At 44.5% G+C, this 15,000-nt stretch overlaps 1 protein-coding gene across 1 annotated transcript in view; it reads right to left on the bottom strand.

The window, feature by feature from the left end:
• LOC147231712 (sodium channel protein type 5 subunit alpha-like) overlaps nt 1-15,000 on the bottom strand; it is a 99,659-nt gene that overhangs the window by 24,501 nt on the left and 60,158 nt on the right. The window contains exons 20-24 of the mRNA XM_086150718.1: nt 13,123-13,263; nt 12,928-13,048; nt 12,165-12,430; nt 9,224-9,298; nt 3,599-3,722 (exon numbers count right to left, since the gene is read on the bottom strand). Of these exons, the coding sequence (XP_086006844.1) occupies nt 3,599-3,722; nt 9,224-9,298; nt 12,165-12,430; nt 12,928-13,048; nt 13,123-13,263 (727 nt within the window). The remainder of the gene's footprint in view (nt 1-3,598; nt 3,723-9,223; nt 9,299-12,164; nt 12,431-12,927; nt 13,049-13,122; nt 13,264-15,000) is intronic.

Raw genomic sequence — 15,000 nt, 5'->3', positions numbered from 1 at the left:
AATGGTTGTAAACCAGGTTTTCAGGTTTGATTCTACTGATTGACTGGCCCCCATCAGTTTGGAGCCTCCATGTTCTCCTGTCTGGGTTCCCTCCAGGTTGTCTGTCTTCTTCCCACGGTCCAAAACAGTCAGTTGGGTAGCTGAAGACTAATTGTCTAAATGAGAGAGCAAATGGTTGGGTGTCTCTATATGCGGCACGGTGATTGACAGATGACCCGCCAAGTTTAACCCTGCCTTTCGTCGAACGGAACCCCCAAGTCCGGGGCTCCTCCTGACTTTCCTCCGCCTGCTACCTGCTCTCACTACAGATCACAGTGTCATCTGCAAACATCATAAGTGATTACTGTGTACCCTTATGGGTCAGCCTGTCCATCACCACTACAGATAGGAAGGGACTCAGAGCTGATTTCTGATGTAGTCCCATCTCCAACTTCGACTCCTCTGCCACATCTACGGCACACCCCACCACTGTTTCACATCTGTCATACATGTCTTGCACCACTCCAGCATACTTTTCTTGCACTCCAAATGGTTATAAACCAGGTTTTCAGGTTTGATTCTATTGGTAGACTGGGTTCCCACAGCTTTGAACTTTAATGTCCTCCCTGTCAGCACTGTCCATTACCATAGCAAACAAGTAGGGGCTCAAAGCTGATCCCCAATGGACTCCAACCTCCACCTTGAGCTCTTCTGCCACACCTATGTCACACCTCACCACAGCCAGGAAGGAGAAAACAACTAGAAACCACTAACAAGGATGGGAAACTACAGCCTCTTGGTCACTGAGGCTGGTCGCCATTTTTGGGGTTCTTCCTTGAATTTTGTGCCATATCTGGTTTCCACCCGGGGTTTCCTGGCTGAGGTGTCGTTGCTGTGTCAGCAGACAGATGGTACCGGTCCACTGTGTGTGTTTGTGTGTGTGTTACAACATCTGTCCACAGCAGCGAGGCCAAAAGGCTAACTGAGCAGTCATCCATTGGTCTCAGCTCTTTTCTTATATTTTTTTTCTACGATGGTCCCATCTTTTTATCTGCTCTGCCCAACACGGGAAGTTTCGTGGCGCGACGGAGGCCTGCTGCAGTGGTTCTGCTGACTTGGCGGGCAGCAGTGGCGGCGGGTGGCGTGCAGGGACACGGCAACAGACGCATCCATCTTCTAAATGAATCAGAGTCAATACAACATCTGCTGTTTGGCAGGCGATTTCCTCCGGGGGGGGGGGCATCCGCAAGTGGGCAGGAGGGGGGGCTTAAAACCAACCTTTATTATGAATTTTATTACTTTACTACTTTTAAAATGTCAACGAGCCTTTAGATCTGAGGAAACATTTGGGGTTATTTTAATAGGTAAATTCAACATTTTTAAATCAAGAATTAAAACTAATTATAATTGTTTGAGGTTATATACTGCATTTCAGGGGGGTCTTCACCATAGAGACAAGCTGTTTAATATCACTTTTATCTAATTAAACCCCCCGACTGAGTAAATATTTTTGTTAAAATAAACAGAATGACATTTAAAAAATATCTTAATTCTCCTTAATGCTGCGGCAATCAACTCAAAGAGTCAGGAGCCAATCACAGCCGTCACCGGGCAGGAGGAGGGGCTTAACCTGGACGTGTCACCTGTCAGTCACAGGGCAGCAAATAGACACATCCAACAATACGCTTTCTTTGTGTGAATGGTTGTAAATCTCAATATTATGAATGTATGAGAGAGTGAATGGTTGCATGTCTCTGAACCCTGAGTCCAGGGTAAATGGTATAGATAATGAATGAATGAATGAATGAATATTTTTTTTTACGCTTTGTGGAAAAAAAGAAGCTTAGATCACCTCTCCCCTCGGTCCAATCCTCCAAAGACAAATCCCCATGTTTGCAGCGTAAAGTGGCTGAGTCAGGAAGGAAGATCGTCTTTTTTTTTTTTTTTTTTGCCGTTTCACCTGCATTCGCCTCCTTTTCCACTATAAATCTTGTTATGAAAGTATTGGTGCAGTGTGTGGGGGGAGGGGGGCAGCCACGTTTCTAAATAAACACAGCTGCATTGTGTTTCAAAAGCCTGACAGTATCGCCATGGCAATATCAATGTGTTTGAAACGGTTGTGATCGTCAGACTCTCAGGCAGATCGGGGTCAGGAAGGTCACTGACCTTCCCAATCTGATGAGGGGAGCATTCGTGTTGACACATGTGTAATGCGGCATTAGCCTAGCCGTCGGGCTAGGACTTTCTGCATGGATCCCAACAGTAGTCGTGGAAACCGGGGAGGAGACCAGGATGGAGCCTTCTTTCCGATGAGCCAGACTTCAGTGTCGTGTCACTGTTAGCTCCATGCTAAAACTAACATCAACGTGGCGGTCTCAAGGTAACATTGTCCCGCTCTAGACTAGAATATAAGCTAACGTTGCCGTGGAGATGCCGACACTTGTTTTGAACTGCTCTAAATGTTGGTTCGGTGCGGACTGTGACTCTTCTGGCTCTTCAGGAGTTCAGCAAATCATTTAAGTCAGATATTGAAGGGATTTCATACAAAGTTTGGTTTATTTCTTCCTGAGGTTTCCTTAATTGCTTGACACTTTTTATTCATTTATTTGTTTGCTTACTTAGAATTATTTATTTGATTATTTTATAAAACTCATTCAATTGTCTCTCTATTCGGCAGATTATAATAATAATAATAATGATTATTATTATCATTATATTCATTAACATGTATGATAATAATAAAAACAACCATTATAATAATAATAATTATTATAATTATCGTATTGAAAATAAAATAAAACAAAGAAAACAAATAAATATTTGTACCATCCCATTACCAAAATATCACAGCATCTCTGGTTCTGGCTGGTCTAATCAGGATGAACATATATTGGTAAGCTTACTTTTCTGACTTGAAAGAGCCATTCTGAGTACAAACATTATCATAATGACATGCACTGGGATAAAATCTGTTCTACAACCATACTGGTGATGAAATGTGTTGGGATGGTATCAGTTTGGTTTCATAGCCTGCTTGCTTTCTGGTTTTCACAGTGAATTTGATATGAGAGAGCTGCAAATAGTTGTGTCTATAAGACAGTAAATGCTCCTTGGTCTTTTTTTCTGAGAAAACCTTGAAAAGGGTTATTGGTTATTATTTATTTCATAAGTAGCGTCATTTTTTTAGTTGATAATGTTATTGTTTATTTTCTGATATTTTTCTCCTGTTAAGATCCCAGAAAGGCTTCATTTTTGGATATGTGTGACTTTCTGTAAAACAATAAATGTTTACATTTAGACACCTCTGCGATCATCACACTTTTTGTTACAAACTGGCCCGGCCCCCCATCAGAGAAGGGAAAAGCTATTAGGCCCTCGCAGGAAAAAGTTTGGGGACTCCTGATTTAGAGCCTTCAATGAACCTGCCAGCTGTTTTGGGACTTTGGGAGAAAGACGAAGAACCTGGAGAACCCAGGCAGGAGAATATGGTGTGAGAACCGATAGGATTAGAATGGAAATAGCGTTCAAGGTTCAATCTGATCATGATTTTTAAACCTGGTTTGGGTGTCACTGCCTTGCTAAGGGTTTAAGAAAGATCTCCGTGTTCGTCTGCACTCACGGTCCGGGAAGCAGTTGTCGGGATCCATGGCCTCTTCGGCCATCTCCGAGTACTCGTCCTCCTCCTCCCCGGGCTTCCGGAGGTCCACGGTGCTGCCCTCCGACAGGCTGACGTCATCCTTCTGCTGCTGGAGAGAAAACCAGGTGTCAGGAGGAGACAATGCTCGGTTCATTGAAATCCTTGAAATCCTCTGCGTTACTTGCCAGGATCACATGTGACTCACATGTGACAAGATGCTCATGACGGTTTAACTATTAGCTAAGTTAATTAGCATAACATTCATTCATTCCTTATTAATGCATCTTATCACCAGTCGATTGCGGGGCCACATGTAGTCTCACTCACGCATCATTTAAATACACAACGCCATTCACTGTCGTTCAAACGGCATCTAGAGACACAACCATTCACGTCATCATTTCAAATAGACAGCCATTCATGCTCTCATTTATACATCATATTACTCACCCTGTCATTCACACGCCATTCAGTCATGAAACATTCACTCCCTCACATACACGTAATAAAGACATTCACTCACTCATTCATATGTCATATGGACAGATAACCATTTAGTCCGTCATTCACATTTCATATAGAGACACACAACCATTCACTCACTTGACGACACATCACATAGATATGTAACCATTCACCCCCCTTATTTATATATTATACAGAAACAGGACCACTTATATAGAGACCAACAGTCCCTCTCATTCACACTTCTGGGTAATTCAGGGTGTCGGGACTGTGAGAGGAAAGATTTCACCCTGAAAGTGGGGAGTTATTAATTTTTTTGTTTTTTATTTTCTTAAAAACACTCAAACCCATGGTTTGTCCGCTTGGGTCTGCATGGCGGCACAATGAGTCAGATCCGACGTTACGTAACGGACAGGAGCCCTGGCCGAGGCAACAGGGGAGGCCTCGCCTTCCAAAACCCCCACCTCCCTCCATCCATCCCTCCATCCATCCCTCCGGCAGGAGAGGACCGCCGTCTGTTTCGCTTCGGCCTCCCAGAACCCAGGATCTCCCCCACATCCCCCCTTTCAGCCGCCCTCAACCACACAGCTGACTTCAAAAAAACCCTGTTTGCTAATCATCACGGGAGTTTAAAATTTACAAAGAGGCGATGGAGGGACAGGAAATCGAGGGATGAGGCAGGAGAATTTGGCAGGTTTCGCAAAAAGTCCGGACAAAAGCCCAGCGGGTTTATGCATGTGTGTGTGTGTGTGTGTGTGTGTGTATGTGTGTGTGTGTGCGCACACGCTTGCTTGCTTGCACAGGTGAGCGAAGTCGAACCTGAGTCAACAGCTAACTCATGAATACATGCAGGGTCTGGGAACAGATAGCGGCCGCTGTGACGAATACCAGCCTTGGACACACACCTAATCTCTGCCACGGTGCGTCCACGTGACACACGCTCACACACATACACACACACACACACACACACACACTCACACAGCAGCAGCCTTGTTCAGAAACCTCCTGAGAGGCCATAATGAGGACTTTAAATGTATTTCTATTCATAAGCTGCTTCTGTGGAGAGAGGGGCTGAGGGGCGGTGGGGGCCACGGCGACGCGCTGAGTTTGACTTTCAAAGTAAAGGAATCCTGATTTTTATCCGTCATGATAAAAAGTGCCAGGACTTTCCACAGTGACATTTCAACGTTTTTTTTTTTTTTTCAGGTCAAACTCCGTACGTTGACCTTTCTTCCTGACGGGCGGAGGAAGTTGAGTGATGAGCATTGTTACTGGAGAACAGTTCTGCGTTTGAATAAACTACAAGTAAACAATTTTCTAACCCCTTTATTTCAAGTTTCTGCATCGTTATTACATATTTTAAAATTAAACTTAATGCTAATAATAAGAAACTGAAAATTTTTATGCTGTGGCCCGCCCACCCCGAGACCAACGACAAATGGCCGCCCACGATAATGAGCATCCCGCTCAGCGACACGCTCATATCTCATAGTTAATAGGGGCTACAGTTACAGTAAATGACTCACATCCAGGGTTATAGCTGAACCTGTTCTGAGTATGTGTGTGTGTGTGTGTGTGTGTGTGTGTGTGTTGCATAGCTTCTGTCATCGTCTGACAAATGAACCAAAGTGCCTCATCGTCGGATCTACTGACTGTTGGTCATTTGGCCAAAAAGGCAAATGTGTGTTTACTTTTTGGATCAAATATGCACACACCACACACACACACACACACACACACACACACACACACACACACACACACACACACAAATACACATTTTTTTAGGCTAAAGACAGATGCACCTCCTCGACGTCTGGACTTTCCCCCCAATGTTGAGCTTCAGCGCTGTGAACTTGCCTGACAAAGACGGAGACAGCAAATTATTATTATTATCCCCCACCCCATCCTCAGAGGTAAGTCGTTTTCTGGTTGCTATGGCAACGGCCGGTATTCCCAATCATTTGCCGTTTACAGTAATGTGAGTCCAGACAGCAGGAATGACACGTGTGCCGACAGCGACACACACACACACACACACACACAAACGCACACTCAAATGCAGAAATAAAAAGGGTTGGCGGAATAATTATCGCGCCTGGAATTTTGTCACGTGAGAGAACAGACATGCAGCTCAGGGACGCTCGCCAGATGTAAACTTGCAATTTATCTTTTTATTTTATTTGAATTTTAAACCCCGACAGGCTTCTCTAGCTGCCTGCCGCAGAGGGATAATCTGACCACTGTTCCAATCGACGCTGCTTATTCTAGTTTTACATAATAATCCGGGATAAATATTGATATTAAAACCATTTTCGCAGATTAACTTGGCTGTTTTTGTTTCAGTGATAATGAAAGCGAAACTAAAACAATTGTCTGCTTGTTTTATTTTTGGAGGGGGGGTTCCAAGAAGACAGACATGTTCTATTTTGGTTTATACTAATAATGATAATAAAAACATATAAGTACAAGCAGTTAATCCTCAGCAGATAAACTAGAAAAAGTTAGGGCAGAGAAGGGGAACCCTTAAGTCACAGCCAGGACATTGATTTCAATTAAATAATTGAAGAAATGGCTTACTAAAAATTTGCACTTAATGTGTAGTGAATTTGTGTATCACAGGAGAACCTCCACCTTCTATTAGCACCTCAACGCTAAACACTGAGCAAGCTTGCGGGTTGTTAATGCTAATTTCGTGTTAGCTTGCACTTGGTGTATTTGCTCTTATGTTAGCACTGATGTCAGTAATGTACGAGCCAAGGATTGGTAATGCTAACTTTGTCTTAGCATGCGGGCTGGAAATGTAAACTTTGTACAAGTACTCAGGTCAGAGATGCTAACTTCATACGAGGATGCATGTTAGTAATGAGAACTTATGTTCTGGCACTCAAATCAGTAATGTTTAGCTTGCAGCAGCAGGCAGGTCAGTAATTTTAACTTTGTACGACCTCTCCTATTTATACTAGCACTCAAGTCAGTAACGCTTACCTTGTACTGGTACTCATGTAAGGAATGCTAACTTTGTATGAGCACACAGGTTGGTAATGCTACCGTTTTATTAGCACTCATGTTGGTAATGCTAACTTTGTATGAGAACAAATTAATAATGTGAACTTTATACTAGCACTCAGGTCTGTAATGCTAACGTTGCAATGCACACAGATCAGTATTGCTAACAAGTACTTGGGTCGGTAATGCTAACTTTGTACGCACATGCAGGTTGGTAATGCTAATTTCATACTAGCACTCTGGTGGGAAATGCTAACTTTGTAATAGCATGGAACTGCTAATTCTGCTAGGAAAGATAACAGCATTGATTGTACAAGCAAGAAAAGCATTGCAAATCAACACTCAGCTTAGGGCTAAGATTCAGTCTCTATTTATTCCATCCATCCATCCATCCATCCATCCATCCATCCATCCATCCATCCATCCATCCATCCATCCATCCATTTTTTCAACCAGTTCCGCCCCTAGTAAAAACTTTCATAATCAACAGATCAGTGACTGTGAGACTGATCTTGTTGGTGTTCAACATGGCTTCACGTGGGTTTACTTATATTAGCATGCATTTGCTGTCCAGGCGTTAGGTGCGCACACTGCATTTAGTCATTTGCTTGGAGTTTACTGTGCATGTTGTTTCCCCACAGCGAGTAGGAGGGCGCTGCCGCAGACGTGTGCTTGTTTTTGATGAACAGAAGAACGAGGAATCAAAGCCTGCGTCTGCGGCGGCAGATAACACCTGCGTATCTGCGGTCAAAGGTCGGCGGGGAGGGGGGGACGACCTTTTTTTTTTTTTTTTTAACAAGCTGCGAGGATCAGTTGGACGCAGGAGTGCGCGTTCATCTCAATGCGGCAACAGCAGTACTGCCAGGAGCCACCAGGGGGCAGTGTTGTGCAGTATGCTCAAGAGAGAAAAACAGAGACGATGATAACTTGGCGTCGGTACTCTAAACTGAGAGCGAGTAAGTGAATGCATGCAGCCATGTGATCTACAGCTGACCCCGTGATTGAAAGGTGACACGTCAAGCTTAAACCCCGCCTCTCGAAACCCACCTGGGTTTGGCTCCGCCCCCCCCCCCAATGCGTGAAGGATACGAATGTGTACATTGCTCTGAAATAGGCAGACAAGGTTAAACGTAGCCGAAACGTTCTCCCGTAAACTGTCGCTGGCTGCAGCCGCCTTTTTACGAGACGGTAAAAATTACATCCCGTGATTTACAGCGCCGTTAGCGCTCGGGTCGGCCTCTCCGGTGTTAAATAACCAAACATGGCATCTGTTAAGACGGTAGGGGGCGTCTTGACGGTGCCTGTTTAACAGGCTGCCTTTGGCGGGGTGTGAGGAAAAGCAGTGGTGCTCTAGGCAAACAGACGTTTGGGGAGAGAATGTGTTCCCGAGATACACCGCACATGAGGACTTTGTATGTGTATGTGTGTGTGTTGTTGTTGCATGCTTCACCTCACAGCGAACTGGCTTCACACACACACACCGACACACACACACACACAGATACTGAACAGCCGCCACAGATGGAGGGGCCGGGTGTTTCCCGGTACATCCCTGTTGCCTCCTCGTTTCTCTGAAGGCAACGAGAACCGCGGACGTTCCCCCGAGGTGAGGGACTGCCGGAGGGACGCTCCGCCCTCGCTCACGGCTCCAGACCTGGACCGGGATTCACCTGTCCGGATGGAAATGATTGACAGCTCCACCGAGGTCCTTCAATGCGGGCGACGCTTTTGAGATTTTTTTTTTAATCAATGAAAATAATTGAATGTCCTCGATCGATTTTTTTTACTTTTCAATCAAAAGGATTGATGAGTTGATGGTGATGATGATGAATATGACAGAGAGGGAGGGAGAGAGAGTATGAGAGAGAATGGGGGAGAGAAAAGGAGATAAAAAGAGAGAGAGGAAGGGAGAGAAAGGGAGCGAGAGGGGGAGAGATAGACCGAGAGAGAGAGGGAAAGAGAGAAAGAGAGGAAGAGAAACAGCATGAGTGAACTAAGTCAGCGGCGGTCCGAGCATGTGTGCACGCGCACACACACACACACACACAGGTACACGCGTACACAGACGCAGACAAACATGCACACACATTGACACGAATGTGTCAGTCTGCGTTAGCACGGGACACACACCTTATCCTTCTCAGACACACACACTCTCTTGTCCTCCATCCCCTCTGAGGACCGCTCATCGAAGCAGCAGGCTCTCTGTGTTTTTTGGAAAATAGAAAAAATACAAATAAGATTAAAAAAAGGTTTTTAAATATTTCTTTCATGGGACAGGAGGACAAGAGGACATTAGAACTTGAGAACTTCAGAACATGGGAAGATATGGGCATGAGAAGATGAGACGTTACACAGGATAACTTTGACAGCAAAGCATACTAAATAAGGCATGATGAGAGGAATCCATCCGTCCGTCCGTCCGTCCATCCATCCGTCCATCCATCCATCCATCCATCCATCCATCCATCCATCTGTCCATCCATCCATAGAATAGAATTGAATATTCCTTTAATTGTCCCACAGTGGGGAAATTTCAACCACTCACCCCAGAAAGTGGAGAGTGTAAGAAAAAATAAAAATAAACGAAACAATAAAGAACTTGTGCATACACTGAGCCATCCATCCATCCATCCATCTGAGCAGGATGAAATGAAACCTTAGAGGTACAGTCTCCTCTGACGGTCAGGCTTTACCTCTCAGTAGTATTTGTTGTACTTGATGCTGTCAGATATTGAAGTCCTCTCAACCTCTGCTCTCTATTCTTCATATCACATCGAGTCAAGGAGGTGACAAGTACAAGTGTGTGTTTAACTACGTCGGCCCATTTTGTATCTGTTTTCTTGTGGTGTGTATGTGTGTGTGTGTGTGTGTGTGTGTGTGTGTTTCCTCTGCTGACCACTGTCTTAGTTCCCCCTCCATATTTGATATCCAACAGGGGAGGAAAGCTAATCACAAAACCGTGAATCAAAAAGTAGGAATTTATGAAGTGAAAACCAGACGGGGGAGGAGACGAGCAGCTGAAAGCGAAGGTATGCACATGTGCGCACACACACTCACACACACACACACACACACACACACACACAGTTACAAAACCTTTTAGCAGAAGCACATCACACTCATGGCACTGCCGAGTGAGAAAAATGCCAGACCATAATGCAACGCCAGAGGCCACTGATTCTGTCAGTGGGAAGCTCTAAGTGCGAGTGTGTGTGTGTGTGTGTGTGTGTGTGTGTGTGTGTGTGCTTGTACAAAGAGAGGACTTGTTCATCAAGCAGCAGAAATTTGTCTCTCAGACACCCGGAGCACAAAACAAATGTCTATAAAGTATAAAATAACCCCCCTTTTTTTCAACCAGACCGATAAAAGATGTAAAGAAAGAAATAAAAAAAAAGGAAAACGGACACAAATCCACAATTCCTGCTTTAAATCCAGCCTCCCTGCTTAAAAAGTTTTTTTACAGCCTTTAACAGGTATTTTGAGGGTTGTTGTGGACGGTCACCATGGCAACCCATCTCCCTTCCCCCCTAGTCTATCTGGCTGTCAACACACACATACGCAAACACACACCCCGCGTGGGGTATTTATGCCACTCTGCCGCGCGGTGATACAACACACACCGGCTCGGCTCCGTAAATCCAGGTGTCGTTTCCAGAGGCGGCATGTTTGAACAGCAGTCTCTCTCCCTCGCTTTTTCTCTCTCTCTTTCTTACTCGCGTAAGTCACCTGATCTGTCACATGTTAGCGTTTTGCTTTAAGTGACGGTGGATCGCAAGATTTGTGCCATATTTTTGCGCAACCGGGGGAGCTATCAGTCATTTTTATCTCCATAAAATTTTGCTTTTTTTTTTCCATTGTTTTTGACATATTTTCCAGCCTGATTTTAAGCGCTGGAAAATTTTTGAAGGGGTTAAAAAATTACTAAAAATTTCTGTGAGATCTTGCAAAGTGGAATGAGGAAAAAAGACTAACTTATGGGAGATCTCGCAAAATTGTTCATATTATGGCCGATGACATTCCTCCGGGTTGTCCATTGGTTTTGCGTTTCTTGCATTTGAGAGACGTCCCGAATGAGGACGTTACACGGATGAAGAAAGACTAGGTGGGCGTGATATTCATTCAATAATATATGTAACAACACAGGGATTAAGATAAGCGCATCTCATTATAGGCTAGGAGCTCTTCTGCAACGCAAATGTAGCTTTGTTAGGGTTAAACTGGGGTGGATAAACTTTTTGGCACAGGGGCCGCATTGACTTTTAAAATTTGACAGACGGTCACATAAAAAAAAAAAAACACACATTTGTTAACAGTACATATCGGACTCGTCCGACATTTGCTTTGTAAATACAACCAGCTTGGTTTTGAAGGCTCTTATGTTCGCTTGCATTTCATGCACAAACCGGTTTTTCCCTTGTAGCTTCACGTCCAGCTCATTCATGTGTGTCAGTATGTCCACAGTAAAGGCTAAATCACAAAGCCAATCTCTGTCAATCAGCTCAAGAAAATATTCAAGTGTTCTCAAGTCGCTCCAAAAATGAAATAATCTCCTGTTTGAGCTCCCACATTCATTGATCCAATCATTCAATCATTCACATCAAGTATGAATTCTGTACCAATCTTTGGCGGGCTGGATTAAAAAGACCAACGGGCCGGATGTGGCCCGCGGGCCGTAGTTTGCTCACCCCTAGGTTAAACAGTTTTGCAAGATCCTGCAAAAATTATTTATTGAATAAGTTTTTTTTAACCCTTTAAAATTTTTCCAGCGTTTAAAATCAGGCAGGAAAATATTTAAAACGGAATAAAGAAAAAAACATTCAGTCTTTTGTTTCATTATTTTCCCGTAACACTTTTTAAAATATTTTATACATTTTTTTTTTTTTAATCGGTCCGTATTAAACAGATTGAGCAGAAACTGAAAGTGAGAAAATTCTGAAAAACACACACAGGCAAGATGTTCAGGTGTACACAAACTCAGTTTTGTGCGAGTCAGCTGTTCCCCTTGAGGTCACCGTCAAACACCCGTGTGTGTGTGTGTGTGTGTGTGCGGGCATCAGGGATCACCTACCTCTTCCTGCCTTCCTTCCTCCTCTTCCTCATCCTGGTCCTCCTCCTCCGAGCCATCGCTCTGGTCTTCGTCGCCCACCTCCTCCTCCTCCTCTTCCTCCTCTGGGAATTCCACGTCCGATTCACCCGGGGCGATGGGGACGCTGATGGTCAGGTTGGGGTTGGTCATGTAGCTGTCGTCCTCCGGCACCACGTACTTCTCCACCACGTGGCGGCCTGCGGAGCGAGGGGCAGCCGGGACACGCTCAGACGCTACGGATGTCGGATCTGCGTCACATGACAAGATGGAAGGCGCGAGAACCAATGGGACGCCTACGAGTTTGACTTTTTTTTTTTGCAGAAAAATTTCTCCCAATTTTCCAATAGCATGCACATTTTAACATTTTCATGGAAAAAAAAGATGAATTTTTTAAAACCTTTTGCTAGAATCAGACACTGTATCTTTTTTTTGCCCTACAATTTTTTTTCCCGCCCATGTCCTCTAAGGCTCCTGACATTGACAGGATATATTATTGATATTTTTCATATTAAATAATTCAATATTATTGTCTCTCATTGCCTGATTATTTAATATTTTTATTCATTTTTCCATACTTTTTGCTCCAATTATAGTCCTGCTTTTTTATAATTTAATTATTATTTTAACACTTTTTTTTTTTGCAATTACCCTGGGTTTCTGCAATGCATCCAGGTATTAGACGTGTCTGATAATAGCAAAGCAGCGCCAGGATGCAGGATCTGATTGGCTGCTGACGGGCATTTACCTATGATGGCGCCGTTGACCTCGGTGTGGATGGAGCTCAGGCGCTTCAGCTTCATCATGGCTTTCGCTTCCTTCCGCTTCTGCCGCCGTCGCTTGAGATTCCCGTTGAAGAAGTCCACCACCTGGGTCGGGGGTGCGGGGGATGAGGGGGGGTCCGTGATTGCACACTGGAAAAAACGTGTTTTTTCCGGGTTACCTGTCGTCTGCACCAGCCAAGGCCTCTGGTGATCCGGTGGATGGCGATCTGCAGGTTGTTCATCTCGCCGTCGTCGTCCGGCGCCGAGAGGTTGTCGGAGCTGAAGCTGCTGAGGAGCAGAGCCAGGAAGAGGTTGAGCAGCTGGAGACGGATGGAGAGAAGGGAAAGCAACATTTTTTTAATTTGATTTAATCATGTCATGTTGGTGCACTGTGTTGTAAATCATTAATTTTCTTAAATCAATAAAAAAATCAAGGGAGTTCTGAATGAGGGAACCCAGTTTATTGAATATTTGTTTTATTGTTGGAGGTAATGGAAAAGATGTGAATTTGATGTGAATGCTACGATCTATCACACTCTCTCACACACACACACACACACACACACACTCACACACACACTCACACACACACATACACTTACATGTCTGTCACACTATCCAACCCATCACAGGTCGATTGGTCAGAGTGCGTTAAATAATGCCTGACTCCCAAAGTGGTGTGTTTGTATGTCAGTGTGTGTGTCTGTGTGTGTGTGTGTGTGGTGCACGACGGATCGGGTTGCTCCGTTATGTTTACAGTTAGGACACCTCAGAGCCGTGGCAGGTTGAAGGAAATCCAACTGGGAAGAGTCAAACTGTAAAATCTTCCTAGACCTTTTGAGTCCCTTGCTTTATTATTTCTGGAAATAAGTTGACGAGTGGAAAGAAGCCGGAAATTATTTTTCTCAGAGTAAAATTAGATTTTTGATTTCTCCAATTTCCTCCTTTCCTTTGGTAGTTTTCTTTACTGCCACTAGAGGGCAGTTACCCTCCCAATCCCCATCATGGCACCATTGAGACTCGAGGCTCTATATCTCCATCCTGTATGTTTTCCTCTGTTTGTCCTACAGTCATACATATGATGGGATGCATACACACACACATCCACACACACATGCGCGCGCGCACACACACACACACATACTCAGCAGGCTGGGTGTCCCAGGGCAGGTCAATTTATTATGCAACACCTTCGTTGGACCGAGTCGCTTCACAGTTTCTTGTTGTATAAGATGAAACCAGGCCAGTGGGTCCTGACCTGTAACCTCTGTGTGTGTGTGTGTATGTCTGTGTGTGTGTGCGTGCGTGCATGTCTGTGTGTGTGTGTGTGTGCGCCAGTGGCATGAATAAACGAAGAAACTAACTCTACGAAACTTGTTTACGATTTTCTTGAATCCGTTCCCCTGAAGGACAAGCGGGAGCTAAATATACACCACATACACAATGTCTTTGTCCGTGCATGTGTGCACGTGCACGCATCGCATGTGACACGGAGAGTGTGTGTGTTTGACCGAGTGCTTGTGTGTACGTGTGTGAAAGTTTCTGCATGCTTATTGATTCTAGCTGCTGTTTCTGTGTGAGTTAGCTTGTGTGCATTGTTTTGCAAATTGTAGTCCAACTGTCACATGTCGCCCCCCCAATACACACACAGACACACACAGACAGACAGACACACACACACACACACACACATACACACACGCGTGCGCGCGCACATTGAGCACCAGCCTCGACTGGCGGCGGCCTGGATGCCTCAAGCCAATAGATCAATGATGTTGATTGGTTAAAAAGGCAAACGTGGTCCTACATGTCAGCCAATGAACTTGTTGCTCCCTGAGAGAACCAACAGAACCGACCAACAGAATAAAATTATGGAACTTACAGTCAGAACCACCAGAACCAGACGACAGGACTGACAGAACCGACAGAACCAACAGAACCCCAGCTTCGTCCTTGTGGTTCACTCTGTATCCCCTTGGACAATGTTGCAGTCAACATCCTGGTGCAGGTGCTTGAGATACTTGTAGCACAGTTCATCATAATTAATTATTCATCCT

This window comes from Fistularia commersonii, chromosome 8, assembly GCF_037954325.1.
Source record: "Fistularia commersonii isolate RoL2024-O1a breed Wild chromosome 8, RoL_Fcom_v1.0, whole genome shotgun sequence".
Lineage (NCBI taxonomy): Eukaryota > Metazoa > Chordata > Actinopteri > Syngnathiformes > Fistulariidae > Fistularia > Fistularia commersonii.
The sequence above is the reverse complement of the archived record's forward strand: the minus strand, read 5'-3'. Positions and strand labels throughout refer to the sequence as shown.